General features: G+C 43.1%; 1 protein-coding gene across 13 annotated transcripts; it reads left to right on the top strand.

Moving 5' to 3' along the window:
* Positions 1-14,658: 14,658 nt before the first annotated feature.
* On the top strand, positions 14,659-25,860 carry LOC309380544 (general transcription factor II-I repeat domain-containing protein 2B-like). 13 transcript variants are annotated; one of them, XR_014172973.1, is made up of 6 exons: positions 14,860-15,135; positions 16,932-16,984; positions 17,463-17,621; positions 17,909-19,748; positions 23,238-24,420; positions 25,436-25,860. XR_014172973.1 is itself a non-coding variant. In XM_081930627.1 (3 exons), exon 3 carries the CDS (start codon positions 17,916-17,918, stop codon positions 19,641-19,643), a length of 1,728 nt encoding a protein of 575 aa, XP_081786753.1. In that variant the 5' UTR covers positions 14,659-14,801; positions 16,932-16,984; positions 17,909-17,915; the 3' UTR covers positions 19,644-20,193. The 13 variants fall into 13 exon arrangements, 1 of the variants encoding a protein (XP_081786753.1); XR_014172974.1 differs by having other exon boundaries at positions 17,417-17,621; XR_014172966.1 differs by lacking the exons at positions 14,860-15,135; positions 17,463-17,621 and adding an exon at positions 14,659-14,801 and having other exon boundaries at positions 23,238-24,240.
* Positions 25,861-26,519: the final 659 nt, after the last annotated feature.

Below are 26,519 nucleotides of genomic sequence, written 5' to 3'. Positions count from 1 at the left end.
GAACAGCAGCAAATCAATAATAACTCATTCAAAATGCACTTAAATATGTAGATGAATACATCAAAGGCAGCAGTAATGGAAAAATGAAAGAACTACATTGATCAAGTGCAATTTACTATTCTTATTGCGTGGGCAGGCGGAGTCCCCAGATCCCGCGCGGTTCCCCCCCCCGTCATGTGGAATAACGACTCAAGACAACGTGCTAATGTGGGTAGACCTTGGCTCAGGCATTGGGCGTTCTCCCTCCCCAGTCCCCAGCCGGGGACTTAGGGAGCATCAGGGTTATCCAGTGTGGGGGCGGGATGGGCCGGCTCTGGAGAACATATGTTCAAGCAGAGATAGCCTCCCCCGTTATGCCGCCGCCGCAGGGGAGAGCAATGACGACCTTTCGGCGTACGGTCAAAGCCTCCCTTCAGAAACCCCTTTAACGGGGAACCCTGGTATCGCCGCCGCAAAGAGGAAGATGGAATAAAGGATTCCGCCCAAGGCCTGATACCGCCAAAGTTGTGACATTTTGCTACGGGAAAGGCGAAACCTGCCAATGCAGGGAAATTCCTTTCCGGCCCTTTAACAGCGACCTTAACGTAGCAGTGCCCGCATACCTGTGAAGAAAAGTTAACCTGCAAAATAAGACATTAACTGAGGGTGGGTAGGGTGGGAGAAGCTCTGGAGCCAAGTGAAGATTCCCAGGTAAGATCCTCCCTCTATTGTGTGGGCAGGTAATCCCTCCCCTACCTGGCCTTGTCTCCTTGGCAATGCTTCCCCCAGGTGGGATTGGACAACTGACTGAGGTAGGCGGAGACCTCCAGGTATCCCACCTGAGGGAAGGCAAAGCCAAGCCTATGCTGTTGGAGCCGCTCCAGATCTAGGGGCTGCGCAGGGCGCCCCCCGTTTTAAGCAGGGAGCGGTCATTCTTTCCATTTCTTACTTTCCCTTCACCCTGAGGTCCAGGGTTGGCTTACAGCAATTTAAAAATACAGTACTAAAAAGAGTTTAAAGCAAATTATATTCACAAGAATCCAAAAGGTAAATGAATATCCAAGCACAAAAGGGGTTGTTGAGAAGATCAGTTTTGATGTTTTCCATAATTTCCCCTGTGGTGCAATCATTTCTCAGATGAGATCTTGCCGTGTTTAAAAGTGCTAGAAAATAATTTATTTCACCTTCCATTTTGGGCATGTGTTATTCACTGGGCAATATGCCCATAATAAACTGATCGAACGTACTGAATGTCATTACAATATTATATACCGTTAGTATGATTTGGGCCCCATCCAGCTGGTCTCTTGTGCATGGCGCTGAGTGCATCACATAGCCCTCCTCCACCTGCAGGGTGCTGGGAGCAGCGAAGCACCGAAATTATACAGTGCAAAGTGCAGAAGACCAACGTCACATTGGCCTTCCAGTAAAAATTGACAAGAACTGAATTCTACCCTTATAACAATTACATCAGTTGGACTACAAACAGCAGAGATAGTCTGACCTCAAAGAAAGCTATTAATAGTAGATGTGATTACAGTGGTATCTCGGGTTACATACGCTTCAGGTTACATATGTTTCAGGTTACAGACTCTGCTAACCCAGAAATAGTACCTCGGGTTAAGAACTTTGCTTCAGGATAAGAACAGAAATCGTGTTCTGGTGGTGCGGTGGCAGCAGGAGGCCCCTTTAGCTAAAGTGGTGCTTCAGGTTAAGAACAGTTTCAGGTTAAGAATGGACCTCTGGAACGAATTAAGTACTTAACCCGAGGTACCACTGTACTGATATCTAATTGCAACCTAGTTTAAGAAATAATAAGAACTTTGTATGGACTGTATATATTTGGTGCACCAAGTAAAGAGAACAATGGGCTCTACACCTGGAACTAAACTTCCTCTTGTGCCTGGCACAAGAAGAAACACTCCCTTCACTTTTGCTGAGGGGGCCTCCAGCAGATTATAGATTGATTATAATTATAACCTTGAGGATAGATTGGTGCTCCCCAAGCATGCAAGCTTTGGGGTGGCATCCACATTACGTTATTGCCATCAAAATGACAGCCTGTTTTGTTCCTCACTTAATCCATATTTAACCATTCTGGGGGAAATCCAAAAAGTGGAACCATTTGTAATAACCATGTGAGCTGGAAGTGATGTTATATTAGGTGACCGAAATGATTTCTCCAGATATGAATGGTGAGAATCAACTAGGAAGAACATTTTCAGCTATCTAGCTGAAAAGAAAATATAACTATCCCTAGGCTTTTTTGTTACTTGAATTAAGGGTTATACTTTCTTCATTTTGGTTATTGCTGCAGAAATCATTATCATAATGAATGTCCCTTTCATCTGGGAAATTTATGAGTATACCGGAAAACAATACAGAAGCTGTGGTACCTTTCCACACAAAAAAAGAAAACTGACCTCAACTTTTTATGCAGCCATTAGCTAAAAAAAGGACTTCCTAGTGAGATAAATTGGCACGTTGATTCCTGGACATCATGCACCCCACCTGCTCATTGGTTCTTAAAATGTATCACCTTGACTGTTTGCAGTAATCCCATCGGTTAAAGCACCAGGCTTCTTCCTACTTGCAAGCTGATATGTCAGTTCCTGTAACAGGTCCTTATTAAGGCTGGCAGTGCTCTCCCTTTCCTCAAAGAGCTCTTCCTCTATCCCAGGAACGCCATATGCCTCTTTATTTTTTATTTTTAGCAGAAACCTATTGACACTGAGCTACCCATCCACCTGGAGAAAACATGATACAGTAGATGCCAAAACAACAGATGGGCAAGGCAACAGGAACCTAAGAACTTGATTAAGATGCCATGTGGTGTCCAAAGATGCTTCAAATGAAGGTAACAGCAAGACACTCTATAGAAAGGTGTTGATAGCTCTTCCCACAGTGTAATGGATTAAAGCAAAACTGAGATGCAGAGTGTGCAATATTTCGGTAGCGATATGTAAATTACAAAGAACAAAGTTTATAATGCTTCTGAAAATATAACTGCATTTGCTAGAACAATTGTAATACACTCATACCTCGGAAGTCGAACAGAAGTTTGTTCAACTTCTGAAACCTTTGACTTCCAAAGCGCAGCTTCTGATTGGCTGCAGGAAGCTCCTGCAGCCAGTCAGAAGCTGCAGAAGCAATGTTGGATGTTTGGCTGCCGAAAGAACGTTCGAAAACCAGAACACTCACTTCCAGTTTTCGGTCATTCAGGAGCCGGAATGTTCGACTCCCAAGGCGTTCAGGAGTTGACGTACGACTGTACAATGTTGTTTCAAGTGTATCTATTACATTTATATTTTGCCTTTCTGTCGTCAAGGAAATTAATGCAGGAAATTAATGCAGTGGAACCTCCATGACTATTGGAGGCTTCTGCTTTCAGACCATCATCCTCCAACTCAAGGAGGCCAATGAGAATGATGAGGGTGGAGCTTAGCCAGCATGCTTGTTCCCACATCTCCGCCTTGCAGGTTTTCTTAACTCTCATACCAGATACCTGAAGCAGGCTATAAATAAGCCTATTTTGGGTATTAATAAACCAAATGATGCATGAGCTTTGCACCTGCATTGGTCATTTTTGCACTGCTTGTTCCCATTCTGGTGTATTGAGCTTAACCCAGAAAGTCCTCAATTAACCATAGTTTTCCTTTACATCCAAATCATAAAACTATGGTTAACAGGATTGCAACAAGCCAGGATATGAAACCATAGTTTGCTTTGATTTTACCTGGCATTTCTATGGGTACAGTTGGAGATCAGAATGCTAAGCTGGGTTCTTTCCTGAATGCCTGTGGTTATTGATGAATAATAGTGTATGTTGTTTCATCATGGGATTTTTTTTTAAGTGTGAAAGACTGGAAATTTGCAATCACAATGTGCAACTTTTTTGGGTATATGCAAGTGTCATTTATCCAACTAAGTGTAAATTGTTGTTGTAACATAATATACAATCTCCCAACGCTGACATCACAAAAGGTAGAGGAGGAAGGAGGTGAGGTTGATGTGGTGTGAACACACTGGCATGAGCACCAGTTTGGCTGCACCAAAAAAACCCACACACATCCACTGTTTCATGTGGTAACAAAGTATGGATCCACATGGATACTCAAGATTTTTGCATTGGGCTACCCCAAACTCACCGTCAAATCACATATCATGTCTGTGGCCACAGCATGAACCACAAAAATCATACATCCACTGTTTCGTTCAGAATATTTTTTTTCTTGTTTTCCTCCTCCTCTAAAAACTAGGTGCGTCTTATGGTCAGGTGCGTCTCATGGAGCGAAAAATACGGTACTCAGTTTGTGGGGATGGCACAGAAAGCAAGGTTTGCGACACAAAATGGCACAAAGCTAGCACACCACTTTGGCACCTGTTTGGAGTTATTCAGCAAAGATTGCAATTTTTGGCATTAACTTGTGATCCTGAAGGTGATGGACGGAAGATGAGCAACCCTGCATGACAGGCAGGGTAGAGTGGATCCATCAGGATGGGAGGCTGAGAGGAGAAAGGTAAGCTCCCAGGTGAGAGCTGGGAGATTTCACTCTTCTGTGTGTGGAATAACTGTGATAAAGAGCTTAGTATTATTATCCTCTTGCCCCCCCCCTTTTCTTTATTTCCTTTCTCTCTCTTTTCTTCTCTCCCTCTCTCTCTCTCTTTGCTTCTTCCCCATCTTTATCTCTTAGATTAGTTGTTCTTTTTTGTATTTTATGTTGAAAACTTTCAATAAAAATGATTATTAAACAAAAATACTTGACAATGTTTTTCTTTGCTTGATCCAAAAGATTTTTAGACTTATGGAGACACCTGGTGGTTTCTCAACAAATCTGGGAGTACAGAGAACAGAAAGATGACTCCTGGTGCCTGATCTCTATATAGTTGAGCCTTTTTTAAAAAAATGATCCCTATAGGACTGAGTTTCAGACTGCAATTCTAAGGCTATAATCTTATGTACACAGTGGGGAGTAGACCCCACTGAATTCTGTGGTAAACATCATAAACATACATAAGCACAGAACGAACATCATTTACATGTAAAAATAACAAAAATGTAATAATATTTTTACTAAGGCCAATTGAAGCCATGTCAGGTGCGTCTGTTCTCACTTGGGAGCAAGCATTTTAAGTTCGATATAGAGCTATAGAGATATAGAGATATATTTAGGTTAGATGTTAAAAGTTAAAGCAGAACAAAAGTTGCATGAGGGGGGAGAACAAATATATGTTCCAGGGCATGATGTCTGCTTTCTGTAAGTCAGCCATCAACTTTCTCAGATACATGTGGGATTTAAACATACTCTGTGCTCTGATTTTATTAGAGTTCAACTTGTTACACAGTATCCTGAGATGATAAGGTATTAATGGGTGGCCTGGTTACATTATCATGAGGCTTGCTTCTGCTAACAACTGGTCTACTGAGAACAAAGGAGAGCTGATTTTGCAAAGAGACCCGCTATTTCTAAATGAAAAAGGGAGAGGAAAGCCTTTTGTTGATTTATTATGATTTATTATGATTTATTATAATTATAATTACAATAATTATTTATAATTATTATTATTACAATTGATAAACAGAAAAATAAATTGTAATATTAATATACCCAAGGCAGAGTAGGCCACTAAATTTTCTGTAAAACTCACACACATTCCATCCAACATTCATTGTACTCCGTTTTAAAAGTCAAGGGAGGGGACTTTGGAACTTTTATTTCATTCTGAAACAGAATTCTAAGAATGTTAGGTTCTGTATAACCCAGAAACCAGAGCAAGTTTCTTTATACAATAGTCTGTTAAAGACTGCATTTACTACAAACTCAGCAAAGTTTCAGCTTAACGTTTTATTTATACACAAAGTTAGAAAAATAATTAATATATTCAGGGGAGACAAGTTTTGGCGTAGCATACCTCCAGAAAGCTGCTCCACAGATTTTTTTTTTAGTATCATTTTTATCCAATGATGATAAAAATGATATTATTACTAAATCCCCCAAATAAGCATACCCGTGTGTGCATCTATTGAGTTTTGGCTAATTTATCCAAGTAAGCAAGGTTAAACTGATGTTTCTAAAGCAGTCTAATGATCTATGGCATACAATGTTCTTTAGTAAAGAGCCCAAGGTTAGTAATGCTAATTTCCCCCCTTACTGGTGTTTCTGTGATTGTCTAAAATACATGTCAACTTGGTGCATCTGCTGGAATGTTGGACTAGGAGGGACCAGGGTTCAAATTCCCACTCAGCCATGAAGTCACTGGATGCCAGCCCAGTCACTGTCTCTCAGCCTAACCTCCCCCACAGGCTTGTGGGGAGGGAGAGATCCATTTATGCCATCTTGAGCTCCTTGGATTAAAAGTGAGATATTAATATAATCAATGAATGAATGCCAGGGTCAGATGTTTGCAGATCTCATCATATATTCATCGTCCCCAATGGCAAACTATTACTGCATCAGCAATAGGGCCCAGTGTGGGAATGTTGAGGATAGTAGGAGAGAATATATTGATTAAATATTATCCTTCCTCACTCATGCTAGTGAGCTAGTAGCACAGCACATTCCCTTGTACATTGCTGGAAGCTAGTTGATGGATTCATGAGAATCATTTGACTTAAGCAATCCAGTCTGGCTTGTCCAGATTGGATTGTTCCTGGTAAATCCCCTTTAGTTCCCTCTTAAAAAGAATAATGACCCAGCAGTCTTCCTTTTAAAAGTAATGGTAAAGTTTACTTACATTCAGTTCACTGTATGGTCCTGAAGGGCAGGCTTTATCTTGTAGTTTCAGATAGAGAAAAGTGTGGGTTCATCCTCTGTGAGGGATGAGCCCATGTGCTGCTGGCTGAGAGCCAGCAGACAGCAAAAGGCAAAACAGAATAAGGCGGGAAAGGGGAAAGGGAAGATGGCTGCATGACCAGCCCTTTTGTAGGGTCTGCTAGTGGTCACACAGGGGGAGGATGCTCCAGACCAGGTGTGACAGTAAGTCCTCCTGGCTGGAGCAACATTCCCCTGTGTGCCCACTCTGGACAAACAGGAAATGTTGCATTTGACTGCTTCAGTGATGTTACATCCCACACCCAGAGGCATTGGAAATAAGGAAGATGCCACCAGTTGCAGCTATCTAACTTCACACTTGGCTTTACAGTGCTAGGCTGAGGGCGTACCAAGTGTCTGAGCTACACAGTTTCCAGTGGGATCACCACCTACTGCCACTCATTTCCTCCGTTCCCCTGGTAAGGGAATTACAATGGGAGGAGCATGTTTTGAAAGCTCAGCCTGCTGAAATTCATCTAGACAACTGTTAAAGGTACAGGAGCCTTGTCCTCTTTCACATCTGACCACATCACTTTCCCAGATACATAATTCATACTTAAAGTGAAATATGGAATTTTCATGTCATCCTGAATGCTCTACCCAAAGGTAGAGCATAACTGGCTTTCTCTGTTCTAGGCCTTCCCCCCACCCCCCAGAGTACCGAAATTTGAGTATTTTTTTCCCTCCTTCCTTGTATTGACTTATATTTCAGGACAGCAATCGCAGCGTGCAGTCAAGATCTGTCCTGGTGAGAGCCTTCTTTTCCGCACATGCAGTAATAACTACACATCTCTCCAGCTCCACAAAATCAGTTGCAGAATATGTCCAGCCACACCTTACATGCTTCAGGATCATGAACTATAACAAGTTGGTTTCCGGTGTAACCTTTATAGGAAACCGGGACAATGGCAGTAGGTTGAAAGATTGCATCTACGCCATACAGGCTAATCTTCAAGGGGTCAGGCTGTATCTGTTGGGGCAAAAGCAAATCTCTAGACACGCTCATAATATCGGAGCCCGGGTCCCAAAAAGAGTTCACAACAATTTGATTGATCGTAATAGGTGCTGTGAATTCTAAATTAGCCCAATTAACATGTGGCACTCTCGTTCCCGCTCCAGTTCTCACTGGCCCCACATTAACAGCATTGGAAATGGTTCCAGTGGTCATGGGAACTGTAGCACCAGGCGCTGATCCGCCCCCATTATTTTCTGGGAGAACTATCCCTTCAGCCCTCAACCCTTGCGACTCCACCTCCCAGTCCTCCGCTGGCTGTTGAATTATGCGTACTGCGGGCATTGACGTCAAGGCTGGGGGTCTTTTATCTTTTAGTTGGGGGCAAACTGCCTTCACATGACCGGATTTCCTGCAATAGAAACACAGTCCCAAAGAAGGAGTAAGTTTAGACCGGTCACCCTCCCCTGAGGAGGAGTCCTTGGAAGGCATGGGGTTAGCCCTGCTTTGTTCTTTAACCGGAGGAGCAAACTTCCCCGCTGGAGCTGATGCCACTGGTCGGTTTCTGCTGAGCTGGCTTTTGTTTGCTAGATGCGACCGATTCAACGTAAAAGTGTGAGAGCCAGTGTGGTGTAGTGGTTAAGAGCGGTAGACTCGTAATCTGGGGAACCGGGTTCGCTTCCCCGCTCCTCCACATGCAGCTGCTGGGTGACCCTGGGCCAGTCAGACTTCTCTGAAGTCTCTCAGCCTCACAGAGTGTTTGCTGTGGGGGAGGAAGGGATTGTTTTGAGACTCCTTAAGGGGAGTGAAAGACAGGAAACAACCAAGTTGCTTTATGATCTCCTTTCCTATCCAGCAAAGACCGCCCTAACAGGTGTAATGAGCATTTCTTATTCAGCACTAATGTATTTGGTAGGTTAGTAAATACTGTTCTTTCTGATCCTTCTTGTTTTGTGCTTCCCCTTCCCTTCAGCAAAGAATTGAAGCCATGCATTATTCTTCAATTACTGTGCACAATTTTACTGTGCACAGGTACTGGAGCGGTACCTGTTTATCTACTTTGACGTTATCTACGTTGACGTGCTTTCGAACTGCTAGGTTGGCAGGAGCAGGGACCGAGCAACGGGAGCTCACCTCACAGAGTGTTTGTTGTGGGGGAGGAAGGGAAAGGAGAATGTTAGCCGCTTTGAGACTCCTTCAGGTAGTGATAAAGTGGAATATCAAATCCAAACTCTACTCTTCTTAAAAGTCTCTGCAAGTTGGGTAGCTTGCTCAAGAGTAGCAGGGTGTCTGTCTGCCACAAGACTGGCTACTTCAGAAGGCAATTGTCGAGTAAACTGTTCCTTTAACATTAATTGCCTTAGGCCCTCAAAAGTATCCACACCAGCAGAAAGCCAAAGATCAAAATTTTGAGCCATTTTCGAGGCAACCACAGAAAGACTGTCCGAGGAGGTGGTTTTATCCCCCTTCCGGAAGGCACGCCGATAATTCTCCGCATGCAGCCCATACCTTTGTATCACCAGACGCTTGTAACGCTCATAGTCCGCTGCCTGGGATAAAGGGAGGAGGCCCATCAACTTGGCTAACTCCCCACAAATTATTCAGACTTAAAAGTTGGCACATCTCTTACAGGTTTCAAACAAGAAAATAAAAACATTGTTTAACATCGCTAGCTAAACATACTCACAAACGAGAACAAAGAGGACTTAGAATGTTCGTAAGGTTCTCGGCGGATTCCGGATTCCAGGACAACAGACAGGCCCTCTACATCACAAAGAGCGTGCATATGAATGGCGGCTGCCAGCAAGATGGTAAGCCTGGCAAGATGGGCAGCTGCAAAAATGCAACTCAGTTCCCTAAGATTTTATCCCTTGGGACCCACGTGTATTCGGACCCAAGGACCAATCAGTTCTTCTAATTAATTAAGAATCGCCAATGGTTACACAGAAGGGCGATAACTCAGCTTGCTGCTGCTGAACCTTGTTTGTTCTCAAGACCTTGAGATGAAAGAACATCCTCCCAATTCTCAGACACACACCGGATACACATTCTTGCTGTAATAAGGTTGATGACTCTATTCACACAGAAAAGACATCTTAGATAACCAGGTGTTAAGGCACACAAATCAACTAAAAAGCCTCCTTCCTGCAGATAGGGCAGATAACTTACCGTATTTTTCGCTCCATAGGGCGCACCAGACCATAGGGCGCACCTAGTTTTTAGGGGGGGAGAAAGGGGGGGGATTATTCCCAGCCCCAAAGAGCAAAGAAACCAAGACAGCGAGCGGGATCCATCCACTTGGATGGGTCTTTAGTAGGCACCAAAAAGACAACAGGGATGTCACCTGTCTAATGTTTAATAAAGGGACGGACTTCCAAAGGGTGGGTGCCACAACACTATAAAGTTAACAGAACAAAATTGAATATTACAGGTACATTGTACCATGTCAAATATTTTGGGTTTTGTGAAGAATATGCCTTGTTACACTAGTATTCAACAAACATTACTCAATTCCGTCTGAACACAAGTTTTTGCTTTCTTTATTTCACTCTTAAATAGTAAAGTACATACAAAAATCTTCAGAGGCCTTGTTAAGTCTGTTGCAGTAAAAGTGTATTGAAGCATGTTACTGAAGCTGCAGTGCTTTGTGCATACCAGAATGTAAGCATGCCTGGAACATGTTTCTTATCGTATAAGCTTTCATAGACTGCAGTCTTCGAAGGTGCTAATATTTACTTGCAAGAATGGCAAGTTTGTACTTTACTCAAAATGAGTCTCAAACTGGTTACAACAACGAGGGACCTAAAATACATTGCAAGTGCCTTATAAACTTTCCTGAATTGGCAAGCAAACACACACAGAGAGATACACACACAGAGAGAGAGAGAGTGGTGGGATGTAGAAGAGTCAGTATAGAGGGAAATGAAAAAGAGACGGGAGCAATTACTGGACCTGGGGGGAAAAGTTACCGAGACAGTATTTTCTACATGAAAAAAGATCCCAGCAACTGCGTGGCTTATTGCTTTACCAGTTCAACGGGGCTAACAATATCCCACCCAACCACCACTTAAAAAAGAAATAACAAAAGTGGGAGCATTCCTCCTATCCACGTGTTACAGACCAAACATCTGTACCCCTGCCCAAATGGGTGGGATAAGCCACCCACCCTTCCCCCTCCCGGTCAATAGCCAATCATGCAGCATTTTCCCTCGGCCCGTGTTAATTTCATCCAGGTCTCTCTCTGGTTGGCCAACTCCGTATCAGATTGGCAGCCCAGCTGGGTTAGCATCACTCGACCTGAAGGAAAGAAAGAGAGCCACTTTCACAGGTAGCCTACACACACACACGAGAGAGAAGTGCGCGCACGCCTTTGGAACGAAGCTGACGCGCTTCTCGCCCAGCGCCCCCTCAGCGACCGCTCCGGTGGTCGGAGGCGCCTATTCTCCTGCCACCTCCCCCCCCACTTGGCTGCCCATGCGCCTATTGTCCACGCCTGCCGTGCTCCTAACTCCAAACGCCCCGCTGTTCGCCACCGGCTTGGCTCATTGGGCCGCAGGAGTTGGCGCTGTGCCCCCTGGGCTTCAGGCTGCTTTCCGCAAGCCTTCGGAGCCCAGCGGGATCTACCGCCGGGCTCCCTAGGCTTGCGGATAGATGCCCAAAGCCCGGGGGCGCGGTGTTGCGCTCCCCGGGTTTCGGACTGCAGGCTGCTATCTGCAAGCCTTGGGAGCCCAGCGTGAGCTCCTGCTGGGCTCCCAAGGCTTGCGGATAGCTTCCTGAAGCCTGGAGAGCTAAAGGGGTCGGTGCGCACCGACCCCTCTCGCTCTCCAGGCTTCAGCGAAAGCCTGCATTCACTCCATAGGACACACACAGATTTCCCCTTCATTTTTGGAGGGGGAAAGTGCATCCTATAGAGCGAAAAATATGGTATTCACACTTTCAGAGCCAAGAAGTCTACGGTTTAAAGAAACAAATACACATTCCCCATAATTCTCTAGTCTTTGGTTCTCCCACAAAGACCTTCCTTGGCTTGAACCAAAGTTTTCCTTGCTAAAATTTCCTAACATCACTACAGAGTGTGTGAGGGATTTTCCTCAGCACCACAACAGAGGATGAGAAGGTAAAATTTCCTCTTCCATGCCATCTTGAGATTCTCATAATTATAAGCCCCATCAGCTGATACTATTTGCTCTAAAAATGTTAGGTGCAAAGACCCTTTTTTTTTTAACATTCACATATAGTTTGATCTTCCTTGTGCAGACAAGGATTCAGTATGAGATAAGATTCAGTATGGCAGCTTCCAATGTTCCTGTGATAGCATATTACAGCACAAACAAACAAAAAGGACTGAAGCTGGATAGTCTGTTAGGACCAATGCCTAAACCAAGACCGCTCATTATCTGTAACCAATAAAGTTGTGGCCATATTTAGCCCATTAACCTTAAATAATTGTGTCATGTGTCTTTATTTCCACTGGGGGGGGGGACTTGCCACGCAATCTCAGAAGGGGGGTGTCCTTAAGAGTGAACCAGTACTAAAGTTATTTTCCAATGAACTTTAAGGGAGACTTTCCAGGAGTTTGCACTCTTGAGATTTCCACGTTTTGTGAAATTTCAGATATTTATTTGTTTGTTTTGTTACATTTATATGCTTTAAAAAAACAGGAACCTAGTACTCCTATTATAGTGGTATGGAGGATTTTGTGTGGGGGATGTTCAGTATAATAATATTTATTCCCCACCCATCTGTTCTTCCCTCCTTCCCTTGTGTGTTTAGGACATCAATGGACAGCCATGCATTATTTGTCCCTGGCACAGGTATAAAATAACTCTGGCAATAAGTGAAGGATTGTATCAAGCAATAAATCCAAGGGAGCCATCTCCAAAACCCAAATGGCAGTCGAAAGGAGTAAAACAGAGGACTCATAGAGTTACTGTGGACAGCGGAAATGTTTGTGACTCTTTCAGATACAGATGACAATATAGATTCTGACCATTATGCTAACATACACAATAGGATTATACTGCCTTCTAAGGAAAAAAAGCATCTTCTGTGCTTCATAGTAAATGGCTTTAAAATAACAACGAATGTGAATGTTATCCTTGCTGTCTAAAGAGCATTCAGCTTCTGAGTGATATGAAACTGAGCTCCAGTCTCTCTAAAAAGGGAGTTGATCAGAGAAGTATTTGTGCCTTTGAGAAGAATATACAGTGGTACCTCAGGTTAAGTACTTAATTCGTTCCGGAGGTCCGTACTTAACCTGAAACTGTTCTTGACCTGAAGCACCACTTTAGCTAATGGGGCCTCCTGTTACCACCGCGCCGCCGGAGCACGATTTCTGTTCTCATCCTGAAGCAAAGTTCTTAACCTGAAGCACTATTTCTGGGTTAGCGGAGTGTGTAACCTGAAGCGTATGTAACCCGAGGTACCACTGTAAAATAAAACAGAGCATTCACATCAGCAGAAACTTTTTTAAAAATATTTTTTATTAGTTTTTAGCATACAAAATTTTAAAGACATACCACACAAATTATAACACACATATTCTTATTTGAACTTCCTTCAGCTCCTCTGATAATCCTCCGTCATAATCACATTTCCTGCAATTCTTAACTTAATATTGCCTTTACATTTCTTAACAGATCATCTCTCCCTTTCCATTTTTACAATATTTCTTAAATTACTCCTCACAGAACTTCTTATAGACCTACAAACATAGTCTGATTGTCACAAATACTTTTCAAATATTCTGTAAATTTAATCCAGTCTTCGGTGAATCTCTGGTCCCGCTGGTTTCGGATCCTTCCTGTTAGCTTGTCCAATTCTGCATAGTCCATTAATTTCATCCTCCATTCTTCCAACGTTGGTAATTCTTCTTGCTTCCATTTTTGGGCCAGTAATATTCTTGCTGCTGTTACTGCATATAAAAAAAGCTTGCAATCTTTTCTATTTATCTCATTTCCAACAATACCCAAAAGAAATGCTTCTGGTTTCTTTATAAATGTATATTTCAACATTTTTTTCAACTCATTATATATCATCTCCCAGAAACATTTCACCTTTTTACACTCCCACCACATATGGTAGAATGATTCTTCTTTTTCTTTGCATTTCCAACATTTATTACTGACTTTATACATTTTTGCTAACTTAACTGGTGTGATGTACCATCTGTACACCATCTTCATCACATTTTCTTTTAATGCATTACATGCGGTAAATCTCAAACCCTCTTTCCATAGTTTTACCCAGTCACTTAACTGTATATTATACCCAAAATCTTTTGCCCAGTAAATCATGACTGATTTTACCTCCTCATCTTTCAGGTGCCATTCAAGCAGTAATTTATACATTTTAGACAGAATTTTAAAATCGTTATTCAATATTTCTTGTTGAAAGTTTGATTCTTTTTCACAAAAACCTTTTTCTTTAACATCTTGTTTGAACATTTCATTAACCTTGCACATCAGCAGAAACTGAAGTAATCTGGTTTAATCACCAAATAAATAGAAAATGACAGAATCTGGCCATTAACTGCTGCGCCAAACAAGATGTTGTGCATTTCTGCCCCTCTCCTGCTGCAAAATGCAGATCCCAAATCAAAAGAGAAGAAAAGAGCGCGGAACGAGATGTGCTTTACTCTGTGATGTTATCTCTAGGGTCCCGCAACCGTTTGAATGAGAACAGCGGGAAAAAGGAAGAGGGGGGAGAAGTACAGTTGGTACATTCCACATCCTCCTCAAGAGGGGGAGCGAGTGACCCAAGAGCGCGTTTGGTATATGCCAGACCTTTGTAACTTGTCTGGGCTACGATGGTTTCCTGCAGAAATCAATGAATGGAGCGGTCTGGCCTGGTCTTCTCTCTCTCCTCCCCCCCCGCTCTAGCAGCAATGGTTTGGCCCGAAGCGGAGGCTATAAGAAGCGGCCGGAAGGGGAAGGGTGTCTCTTTTCCCGCTCTCGGCGCGCGCGAGGGAGGTGGCGGTTGAGAGAGCCGCTGAGGGCAAGTACCAAGCGGGGTGTTTGAAAAGCGCGGGAAGAGCTGTGGGGGCTGGAACCAACCAAGTGAGTAAGGCCGGGGGGGGGGGAGAGGGGGCTCATATGTGTGGCAGTTGGCAAGGGAGGCAGGAAACGGAGAAGGAGCGCGGGCGGGTGAGGGGCAGTGCAGGCATTGAGGTTTCGCCGAGGGGGGGGGGGGTCGAAGTGAGCCGGGTTCCCACAGCCTCTGCCGTTTCGTCTCTCCCTCGGAAGAATCCCGGGCTCTGCGCTTTATCTCCTCGCGGAGATGCAGTTCCCGGCAGCCCTTTTAAACGAACCGTAGCGCCCTGAGGAAGAAAGCGCTTCCTTCGAAGGCCTCTGCCGGCGAAAGCGCCGCTTTAAGCTTCCGCGGGGCCCCGAGGTATGAAGCCCCCCCCCCCAATAAATAAGCCCGGCGGTTAAAATTAAAGGCCCTACGCGCTCTTTTTTCTTCCCTTGCTGCCGGGGAACTGAGCAAGGCGGGCATGTAGGAGGCCTTACCGGCCCCTGAGGGAGCTCGTCCTCTCGCGCGAATGGGCGCGCAGAGGCTGCGGGGCCTTTTAGCTGCTGCTTAGCGCGTGGTGTTAGTGGGGACACAGAGGCAAGGGATGACGGCGTAGCGTGGCCGCCTCGGATTCGCGCCCTGTCGAGCCTCAGGAGGCGGTGTTGGTTGGGCTTGACGGGACAGGCTAGCACGAGGGGGGGGGCATCACTTTTAGATAGGAAGCGGGGGTATTTTGCACGTGTGGCAAGTTCGCTGCGAGCGCAAACACGTGCACAGCAGCTCTTCTCGCGTTGCTTTCTAGAGAGAAAAGGGTAGAGGTAAATTAAGATTTTGTGAGAAAGAAGTCATAGAGGAAAGAAAAGTGGAGGATCTTTTTCTTACAGGCAGGCAGATAAAAATTCAGTATGCTGAATTGCAGGAAATGTCTCCAGCTCTGTAATGTAGGTAAGCTGTGTGTACAGTGGTACCTCGGGTTACAGACGCTTCAGGTTACAGACTCTGCTAACCCAGAAATAGTACCTCAGGTTAAGAACTTTGCTTCAGGATGAGAACAGAAATCGTGCTCCTGTGCCCAGCGGCTACAGGAGGCCCCATTAGGTAGAGTGGTGCTTCAGGTTAAGAACAGTTTCAGGTTAAGAACGGACCTCCAGAACGAATTAAGTTCTTAACCTGAGGTGCCACTGTATAGGCATGCAGGTGCAGATCTTTCCTTGCTTGCTTAGTTTTGGTTGCTTTGTGTCATCTTGCCTTCAGTGTTGCCCGTTCGTTTTGGTTGCTAATGAACGTGGTGTCAGAGAAGGCATAAAACAAATCCCCCCCTTGCAGCTTTTTCCTATGCTAGGAATTGTTCCTAGCAGGCTTGCTGTATGTGGGACATTTTTAGCTTTGTTTGCCTGTGGCTCCTTGAAAGTCTTATGTGTAGATTTCTTCTTTGTGTTCATTTTAAGTTTTTTACAAACTTAAAAGCTCCTCTCTGTTTGAAGACTTAACGCTTCAACTTGTCTGCAGTCCCTATTTTCACAAAGAGCAAAGGACCAAACTGGACATGACACAATTAACAATTTCCTGAATGTTGTTTTTTTTTAAGTAAATCAGTGCAGATGCCTGAGCAGTGGCTAAGGGTGGGACCCCCACAATGCAGTGGCATAGTGTGTAGTTTGCTTCAAAGACTAATCTCATGCCAGTGCTTGGTTAAATCAGCCTCTTTACAAACTTCAAAATTACTGGGTTGTTATCCCTGGAATATTCCATATGTTTACTCGGCCGCACTGTATACCAGTACAGACAAAGCTTTCTGATTCAAGGAACCTATGGGAAAGAACTGGTGTATATGCACTTCTCTAGCATTTTCACTCTTCCTTACAACCACATGGGTTGGTGACAGTGTAATTTGCTAGTTTGCTCAGAAGTACATTCCACTGTTTGGGACGGACCCTGAAAAGGGACTGTTGATAAGAGTGAACTCCACAACCACTTTTGCAAGTGAAACCTCCTGGGATTAATGTGACCTTATGTGCTAAATGTGCACTATGCAGGTTCCCTCTTAAAAGATTGCATTATGTAGTTTCTATCTGTAACTGAGAGACTGTGTGGGCTACTTTTAAAGCAAAATGATTTGCAGTCATACAAAAATGGCTGGTTCATTGTATCATTGTTTATTTTTTATTTTTCAGGTATAGGCAAAACCCACACAGTTTTGACGAAACATTTCACTTCAGAATATAAGGTATGAGTACATTGTGTTATTCTATGTTTATACACTTCTTTAGCGGTCCGAGAAGCCCTCTTGAGGGTCATTCTACACCAGGGGTCGGCAACCCGGAGCCGCAAGCGGCTCTTTAACGCCTTTGCCGGGGTGGAGGCAAGGGGAGGAGGCGCATTTTCCGCAAAGCCATTTCCGAGCTAGAGAGGAGAGGGAGTTGCGGGTTGTTCCCGTGCAGTCGCAGGAGGAGTGGGCAGCTGAATAACCATACCACGAGGAGCGTTGTGAGTGTACTCAAGGCGCAAGAGGGGTAAAGTAACCGAGGGGAACGCCCCTGCCCTCAGCTCGCACCCTCTCCCTTCCTTCCCCTCGCGGTGTGTGGGATTCCACTCCCGGCAGTCCTCTGCCGTCCTCGCTGCTTTCCTCCCCCCCCCCCCCGCTTTTCTCCCTCTCTAGCCTCCTCTAGGCGTGGGTTGAAGCTGCGGCGTCCATTTCTTTAAAGGGCATCGATAAGGGAAAATCGTCGGCGCCATCTTTGTGGGCGCACGTGGGAGTCGCGGGAGCGGCCATTTTGGTTGAGGGCTGTAAGGCTGCATTGAAAGGGGGCATGTAAGCTGGTCACTGTTTTGAAGGGGAGTGAAGAACACACACTCAAAAAAGGGTAACTTGTTAATTTAATGTTTATTTCTATGAGGAGGAGTAATTCTGAGGGGTCAAACAAAAAAATAATAATAAAGTGTAAAAAAAAGTTATTTTTATAATGACGAGGATGACATTGGGCCCTCATTATTAATTATTATTTACATCAGGCACTGATTATGATTTATGGTACACTGGGGCCCTGATTAATTTTCTATGGCATTTTGGGGCATTGATTATTGGGCATAGCAAATTTTGCTATGGGGCCCTCTGATTTCTAATTACGTCCCTCTTTTGGACCCCCGGTAGGCCAGCCATGGATAAAGGCAAGAAAAGAAACATTTCTGAAGAAAACAGAATGTTTAATGATACATGGACAGAATCATATGCCTTCTCTACTGACACGACAACATATGCTAGTTTTGTAGCCGCTCAGGAAATAGTCAAGCACGGTAAGCCGTTCACAGATGGAGAGTATATAAAAGAAGCATTCATTAAGATTTCGGAACATCTATACATGGACTTCAAAAACCAGAATGAAATTGTGCAGAAAATCAAAGACATGCCTCTGTCTGCGAAGACTGTTAAAGACAGAACCCTAAAAATGGCAGAAAACATTAGCAAACAGCAAATTCAAGACATTAATTCAGCTGTGGCGTACTCCATCGCCTGTGATGAGTCCAAAGATAAAGGTGATATTGAACAAATAGCGCTGTTCTGCCGATATGTGAACTCTTTTGGGCCACAGGAAGAACTGATTGAGCTGATACCACTAAAAGACCAAACAAGGGGTGAGGATATCTGTAAGGCTGTCCTGGACTTTTTAAGTGCTAAAAAAATAAACACCAACCACCTGGTCTCAGTGGCTACTGATGGGGCACCGAGCATGAGAGGAGCACAGAAGGGCTTTGTGGCTCTACTGCAGAAGGCACTGGGTAGAACGCTGCTGTCATTTCATTGCATCCTGCACCAAGAGGCATTGTGTGCTCAAACATTTCCCCCCGAATGCACAAAAGTGATGGATGTGGTCATTCAGATTGTTAATAAGATAATGGCAAAGGGTTTAAACCACCGCCAGTTTTGTTTGCTATTGGATGAGGTGGAAAGCACATATTCTGACCTCCTGCTCCACAACAAGGTCCGGTGGTTGTCCAGAGGCGAGGTGCTAAAACGCTTTGTCACGTGTTTGGAAGAAGTAAAAACCTTCCTGGCCAGCAAAGAGCTTACCTTTGCTGAGCTGGAACAGCCAGAGTGGCTGGAAAAATTACATTTTATGGTAGACATGACAGCCCACCTAAACACGCTAAATACAACCCTTCAGGGGAAAGGAGGCACAGCCCTGCACATGCTGGAGGAGGTTATGGCATTTGAGCGCAAGTTGGCAGTGTTTGTCAAAGATTTCCAGAGAGGTACACTGTCTCACTTTCCCTCTTTGAGAGAGTTCAAACAAAGTCATGATACGGTAAATTTGGAATATTTCAAGTCTGCAATCACCACAATGCAAAGCTCGTTTGGGAAACGATTCTGTGGGTTCAGAGAGGAAAAAAACACATTATCCTTCCCTGTCACTCCCCTGGCGATCGATCCATCCCTATTGAATATGACTGCATTTGCAGGTGTAAGTCAACCTGATCTTGAGCTGGAACTGGCTGATATAGCCGACAAAGATATATGGGTGTCCAAGTTCAAATGCTTGACGGCTTCTCTTGAGGATGTTGCCTGTCAGAAGGCCATTCTGGCTCAGAATCATAAATGGAGTGATATTGAAAACCTTCCCAAACAGGACAAACTTATATTCGAAACATGGAATGCCATCCCCAACACTTATATAAACATGAAAAAGTATGCATTTGGAGTCCTGTCGATCTTTGGTTCCACATATGTATGTGAGCAGGTCTTCTCCAACATGAACTATATTAAAAACAAACATCGATCACGCCTCACAGATGACAGCTTGCGAGCCCTTGTGAAAATGAAGGTGACGTCTTACAGCCCTGATGTGCAGACACTGAGCACTGAGGTTCAGGAGCAAAAGTCCCATTAACCTGGTTACCTGGTTGTAAATTAAATATTTTAATTAGCTATTAATTTGTCCTTTTTTTCTTGAGATTGACAGCTGACTGCATGATCCTGTATATATAGCATTAAGGTAAGAAACAATATATGCAGTGTTATATTTGTTTTAAATGTCGCAATGGTTTTGCGGCTCCCAGTTGTTTTTTCTTCGGAAACGGGTCCAAGTGGCTCTTTTTGTCTTAAAGGTTGCAGACCCCTGTTCTACACCAAATCACCTGGTGCCATGTGCTCTCAAAACTTCCAAAAAAAATTATGTGTAGATACCTATGAGATAACCTCAAATGATTTTTTAAAAATTAATCTTGAGTTGTGAGAGCACGACTGAGTATTAAAATACAGTAGGTGATTTGGCATGGAACAACCCCAATAGTAATCATGTTCACGTGTTTTTCACATAATACTTATATGGTTGCTATACATCGTACAGTATTTACTGTGCACTTCAGAGTTGCACAAATTCTTTGGGTGTTTGCCTTTTCTGTGCCTTCTGCCATGGCTGAGTAAATGCTTTGACTTTCCACCTCAGTGTGATCATTGGCTATGTTCACCCTGGCCTAGGCACACATTTAGTCCACAACACTTTGACATTGATCCACATTTTGCAGCATGTAATTTTGCCTTTGTGTTGCCCATTCATTACTTTGGCTAGTGAATGTGGTGTCGGAAAAGGCATATATTAACTTTAGCTGTCATACTACCAGGAGTTGGTTATGTACCTTCTCTGTATTTCAGCTAAAACACACCATTTGTGTTGGGTCATTCTATGTCATTTCAATGAAGGCATGTCACCCTCTGTCTCGGATGTTGATGAAATTTGGTGTACAGCCTTCCCCTGTGGTTGGAAGAAACCCCCTTAATTTTTTCCTCTGTCTCAAATGGTTTTAATTTTATAGCACTATCTGTTGTCTGTCCCTCTTGAGACCTTCACCAGAAGATACCCTTGTGCACATTTTTTTCCTCCATAACCATTGATCACATCTCTGTAATTTTACACAGAGCTCAATAAAATGATGAGATTTCAGAAAAAAATACACCAGCACTCAAGATTTTATAAATGCACTTACCATAACAGATTATGCTATTATCACAGTTTATTATCTTACAAGTTCAATGATCCTCAGTTTCTTTGCTGTAGCCTCAGTATCAGCTGCAAGATTTTCATTTTTTTCTTCCATCAACACCATACACTTGTTGGGAAAGAAGTATCTTCTGCCAGTTATTGTCTTTGGGAGTTGTACAATACCAAGCGTGTGAAGAAATGGTTATACGCAAGAATTGTCATGGCTAGGCCAGCAGAATGAAGGCGAAGGTCCATTTGGGTGAATAAATTTTACAAAAGCATCTCCATCGTCTTGATTATTTTCCGATAGCATTCCAAAGTACCACAAATGATCATACTTACTTGCAAGTTACAAAACATCCAGGATACAGGTCATCAGCATTCACAGGAAGCTTGGGGAGGCTCCTCAAGTTGAAAGTGAGGAAGGGTTCTTTATCGGTGCTCATTCTTCTTGCTTCAGTTGTGCCTGTAGAATTAAGTGGTTTAAAGTTGTGGAAATTGTGAGTTCCAGGGAGTGTCTGCACATCTCTGAAACAGGTTTCAAGGGAACAGCAGATTATGTCTACATCTTCCCTTGCAATATAATGGAATTTGACCTTTTCACACACACAAAATCACAGAAATCAAAAAAATATTTTTGAAGTAGTAATCTGCTTCTCAAGGGACGCAGGTGGCGCTGTGGGTAAAAGCCTCAGCGCCTAGGGCTGCTCGGTCCCAGCGCCTGCCAACCTAGCAGTTTGAAAGCACCCACGGGTGCAAGTAGATAAATAGGAACCGCTTACTGGCGGGAAGGTAAACGGCGTTTCCGTGTGCTGCGCTTTCTCGCCAGATGCAGCTTTGTCACGCTGGCCACGTGACCCGGAAGTGTCTCCAGACAGTGCTGGCCCCCGGCCTCTTGAGTGAGATGAGCGCACAACCCCAGAGTCTGTCAAGGCTGGCCCATACGGGCAGGGGTACCTTTACCTTTAATCTGCTTCTCAAGGGATCTCTGAAGACTCTTTTCTAAATAGAGTAAAACAGACACATTGGAACCTCCTTTAATTAGGAACATGTCAAATACCGAACTCTTGGTTGTACATAGTAGCAGAACCTCTTGTACCTAAATTTAAGTGTCACACACAAAAGGTGGAGAGAGCTGTCAAGGAGGTGACAAAAGCAAGCCTGAATGTAGTTGGTATGAAGCCAAGTGATGCAACTATAAAGACATCAATGGAGAACTGGATCAGATATCCAAAACAGGAATCAAAGGATTTTGTCCCAAAATAGTTCATTCACAGCTTTATATTTTTATGTGTTCTTGAAGTAATGTAAATGTAACTTTACATGTCATTATTACTATTAAGTAATGTAATAATAAAAGTTGGTATTCAATACCCACGTATCCAGTTGCTTAAATGTAGAAATAATTGTAGGATCGTATGATGAAGAAGAAGAAGAATTTGGATTTGATATCCCGCCTTTCACTCCCTTTAAGGAGTCTCAAAGTGGCTAACATTCTCCTTTCCCTTCCTCCCCCACAACAAACACTGTGAGGTGAGTGGGGCTGAGAGACTTCAAAGAAGTGTGAGTGGCCCAAGGTCACCCAACAGCTGCATGTGGAGGATGGAGCATGTATGAGTCACATTTGGATTTAAATGTCAATACTATCATTAAAATGTTTTTTAAGTACTGGTTTTTGTTGTATCAATTTGTATTCTGCATCTTTTATTGTTCTCTAAAAAAAATGCAATTCCTGCAAAATAAAACTGAATTGGTCATAAAGTGACAAAAATAGCTGTTTATTTGGACATTTTCCTATGTTGCGAAGGCTGGAATTTCAATTCAGTGGAGGAGGGTTAAGATATTAACTGATATGCATGAAATTTTAGATATAGCTCTATAAACCCTATTGTAGTAAGATAAGACCTTTGGAGCAGGCATTAATTTTTTGTTATGAACTGCCTTAACTTTTATAATACACTGCTACAGGATGCAAAGTACAAGAATCAGAAGTCCAGTGGTACCCTTGTAGCTCATCTTGAAGCCTGCATACAATTCTTGTAGGTTGTCCATTATTAGCCGCTTCCTATGATACTCTCTTCCAATTCTGACCACATCTTTCATTCCTGGCTTTATTCTAGACTTCTCACCACTGTGATAAAAGTTTAGAACCTTGCTTACAGTTTCAGATGGAAGCTTTTTTCCACCTCTGGGATCTGGTTTAGCTAAAATTCCTTTTTCTTTAAAAAGCTGCTGTGCCTGGCAAACTGAATCACTGGGGAATATTTTTTTTTCATTTTCTGTTGCATAAGAGTTTTCAGGGGTTCTTGTATGTTCTTTCAATGCTGATTTCAAATCTGAAATTGATTTTTGTGTACATACTATATCTTTCAATTTCTGACTTTTGCTGATAGGTCATATTTACACTGGGGAGAAGTGGACAATGACACATTGATCTACCTTAACCAACTTATTTTTTCTTTATTTTTATAGTTTTGTAACCTAAATATTTGTATTTTTCAGATCAGACCATGGCTTCTTCAAAATGTGTAAACAAGCCTGATGCCTTTTGTTATGCATGTGGCTGCTACACACTTCCTCGTCAGAGACGCGATATAACAGCATTTGTGAGGCGTGCCTATAAAAGCTGTTTTGAAATTCCCCTTGATGACCAAGACAAGTAATGGGCTCTGCATATTGTTTGTCACAATTGTGAGGAAATGCTTAGAGACTGGCCAAAAGGAAAACGGAAGAGTATGCCTATGGTTTGGCGAGAACCCAAGGATCACACAAGTGACTGCTATTTTTGTCTGGTCAATATGAAGTGTATTGGCAAGAAAAACCGACATGCTGCCGCCTATCCCAGTATTCCTTCAGCAATTAGACCTATCCCACACTCTGAGGAACTCCCAATTCCAGTTTTTAAGGGGTTTGTCTCTCCTGAAGATGAAGGAAGTGAACATGGTGGGGAAGATCGTGAGGATTTTGGGAAGGTGCATTGAGAAATGGCTATAGAATCCGAAGACAACTCATCTGAGCAGCAATCAGCCCCACAGCTGTTTGGCCAACGGGAACTGAATGACTTAGTGCGTGATTTGGGCCTCTCCAAGAAGGCAGCTGAGTTATTAGCATCCAGGCTGCAAGAAAAACATCATCTGCACCACTCGGCAAAAGTGACATATTTCTGAAAGAGGGACCAGGAGTTTGTGGGCTTCTTTTCAAAAGACAAGCACTTTGTTTACTGTCATGATATTCCAGGCCTTCTCTGCCAATTAGGCATTACATCATACAATTCAACGGAATGGCGCTGATTTCTTGATAGCTCTAAGCGCAATCTCAAGTGTGTTCTCTTGCACAACGGAAACGTGTATGGAGTGGTTCCCGTTGGTCACTCATTGATGATGATGTGGAGGTGAAAATGAGTGAGGAAGATGAGGGTGCAAGAAGGCTGAATTTAATAAGCCCCAATGGACGCCTACAGACCTGGAAATTCATGGAATCCAGCAGAAAAAGAAATTGACAGTGTGTGAGTAAAAAGAGAAAATTAAGGCACAGCACATAGTTATGGACTATGCCCCACTGAATTCAGTGGGATTTTCTTCTGATTAAACATGCCCAGTCTTAAGTTGAAAGGAAGAAAACATGCTTGGGCAGGATATGAAGAGAATGTGAGGAGTGGGAGCAAGGTACAGGCACTTTACTTGAGGTAGGCTTCATTTGCTTTCAGGTAGGTAAAGGTGGCGGCTTTGCTGGGTTGTATTCCAACAAACAAGTGAAATAGATTATTGGAAATAGGGTAGGTAGGCAGGGTTAAGGCACAGTGGCTTGTCCATTACGTCGGCAAAATAACATGTGTGCCTTTACATATACACCCACTTCATTCTGTTCCTGTTTTGCCAGGGTCTTGTTTTCTATTCATACACTCCTTCTTTTTCCCATCTCCTGGGAAGCAAGGCTTCAAATCATACAACTCTCACCATTACTGATCATCCATGTGGGGTGTAGCTATTTTAACTGCATAGAATCATGTGTGCCCCAAAACATATTACCTGCTGCACAAGGCAAAAGCCATAGATACTTCTACACTTCTGCTTGATGGGAGAAAGTGGTCCGCCCAGGCCAATGAGTAGTAATAATAATTTATAATTATTTAAACCCTGCACATCTAGCTGGTTTCCCCCAGTAAGTAAGAGGTCATTCACAGCTATGGACCTGGTTATTGACCTTGCTGCTAGGGCTGCTCCTGGATCCGCTGCAGCATGGCAGGCAATTTGACAAGTGGATTAATGTTCTGCTCTTCCCATGCGTTTGGTGAAACAAGTGTCAGGTGGTGAAGCTATGTTAGATAATTAATAGTTCACAGTGACAAAGGTTTGATGAGTTTGATTAGAAAAAAAATGCCAAAATAAATTTGACTAGGGCAACCTTCACAAAAATATGGTCACTCACAGTGGACCAAATGCAAGATGTCCACTTAAATGCTCTAAAAATGAATTTACCACCCTTTTCACATAACTGAATTGACACAGCACATAGTATGTAAATACAGGTTTCCAACATCAAATTAGTTTGACATCAAACTAAAAGACAAAACTAAAAAATAAGATGGCCACCAGTTAATAACGACTTCAAAAATTAGGGTAACCCAAATTCATTTCTTGTGGCACATTTTCTGTTTGGTTGCCAGATAATTAATAGTGGATTGTTTTCTTCTTTTGCAGGAATATGTATCTACAGCATCAACTGCAACATGCTAGCAGAAGCCTGTATTAAGGAGAGGGAAAGTAATGTGTAAATATTACCTGTTGGATTGTGATAATTACACCTTGAAAGTAAATAGGGTGAACATGCCTTGCTCCATTGCAACCACTCACCACCAGACCACAGACAGACTCTTGTTGATGGTATATAGTTTCCAATCTATTGTTCCAGTAAGTTTTGCACACTGGGGTTTTAAAGTTAAAACATGGATGCAGATTGGGATTGAAAATTAACACCTGCCACTGAAGTATCAGTAGTTTAACATGATGTGGCTTATTCTGCTCAACTTCTGTATCAGAGGTAATTTCATGTATAGGTATAAAGAAACATCTGTGCACAGCATCTGTGTATGTTCAATTTAAAAATAAATCAGTTTAAAAATAAATCAATTTCAAAACACCATGGTTGCTAGATGCGTCTGTCTCATCCATAAACAGTGTGATACACACAAAAAAGCTGCCACCATAAAAGTTACTAGAAGAAAAGCAAAACCAAACCAGTGTTTGTTGGCAATCCAAAGTTCTCCCTTGCAATTAAGATGTTCTGCCGTTTGCAGGAAATTAAAAATAGGAGGATCTCAAAATTGTAAAACCAAGTGGACAGCAACAATGAACTATAGAATAGAAAATGAAGGGTTTGACCTTCATCCCTTGTTATTTAATCATCCAGTTTGCTTGTTTCCTTGGAGTGGAAGGATGGAGAAATGAAACCTGTACTCTTTTGATAACCAGAGTTGGTGCTATTGTAATGCCTCCCTCCTTGCCATTCTTTTCATCTGTTTCTAGGCCCTGTACACTAGGAACCAACATCTGGAGGGCCATATGCCCCTCCCTGCTCCTAAACATTGGTTGCTTAAGAATATTTCATTATATCATAGCATCTTAAGTCAAAGGTGGTGGCAACTCATTTCAAAATACTATAGCTACACCTTTTACAGCTGAACACTTTTCCCTGTTCTAAACTCTATAATTTGATGCCTCATTCATAGCTCTATGAACTTCCCCAACCAGATGCCCTGCAAATATTTTTGACTTCATTCTTATG

The sequence above is a fragment of the Podarcis melisellensis genome (genome assembly GCF_964234715.1).
Source record: "Podarcis melisellensis genome assembly, chromosome: 11".
Taxonomy (NCBI): Eukaryota; Metazoa; Chordata; class Lepidosauria; order Squamata; family Lacertidae; genus Podarcis; species Podarcis melisellensis.
This window is presented reverse-complemented; position numbering and strand designations above follow the sequence as displayed.

What these genes read in the sequence shown, in the direction of transcription:
- LOC309380544 (XM_081930627.1), top strand. Translation starts at nt 17,916, where the DNA reads ATGGATAAAGGCAAGAAAAGAAACATTTCTGAAGAAAACAGAATGTTT.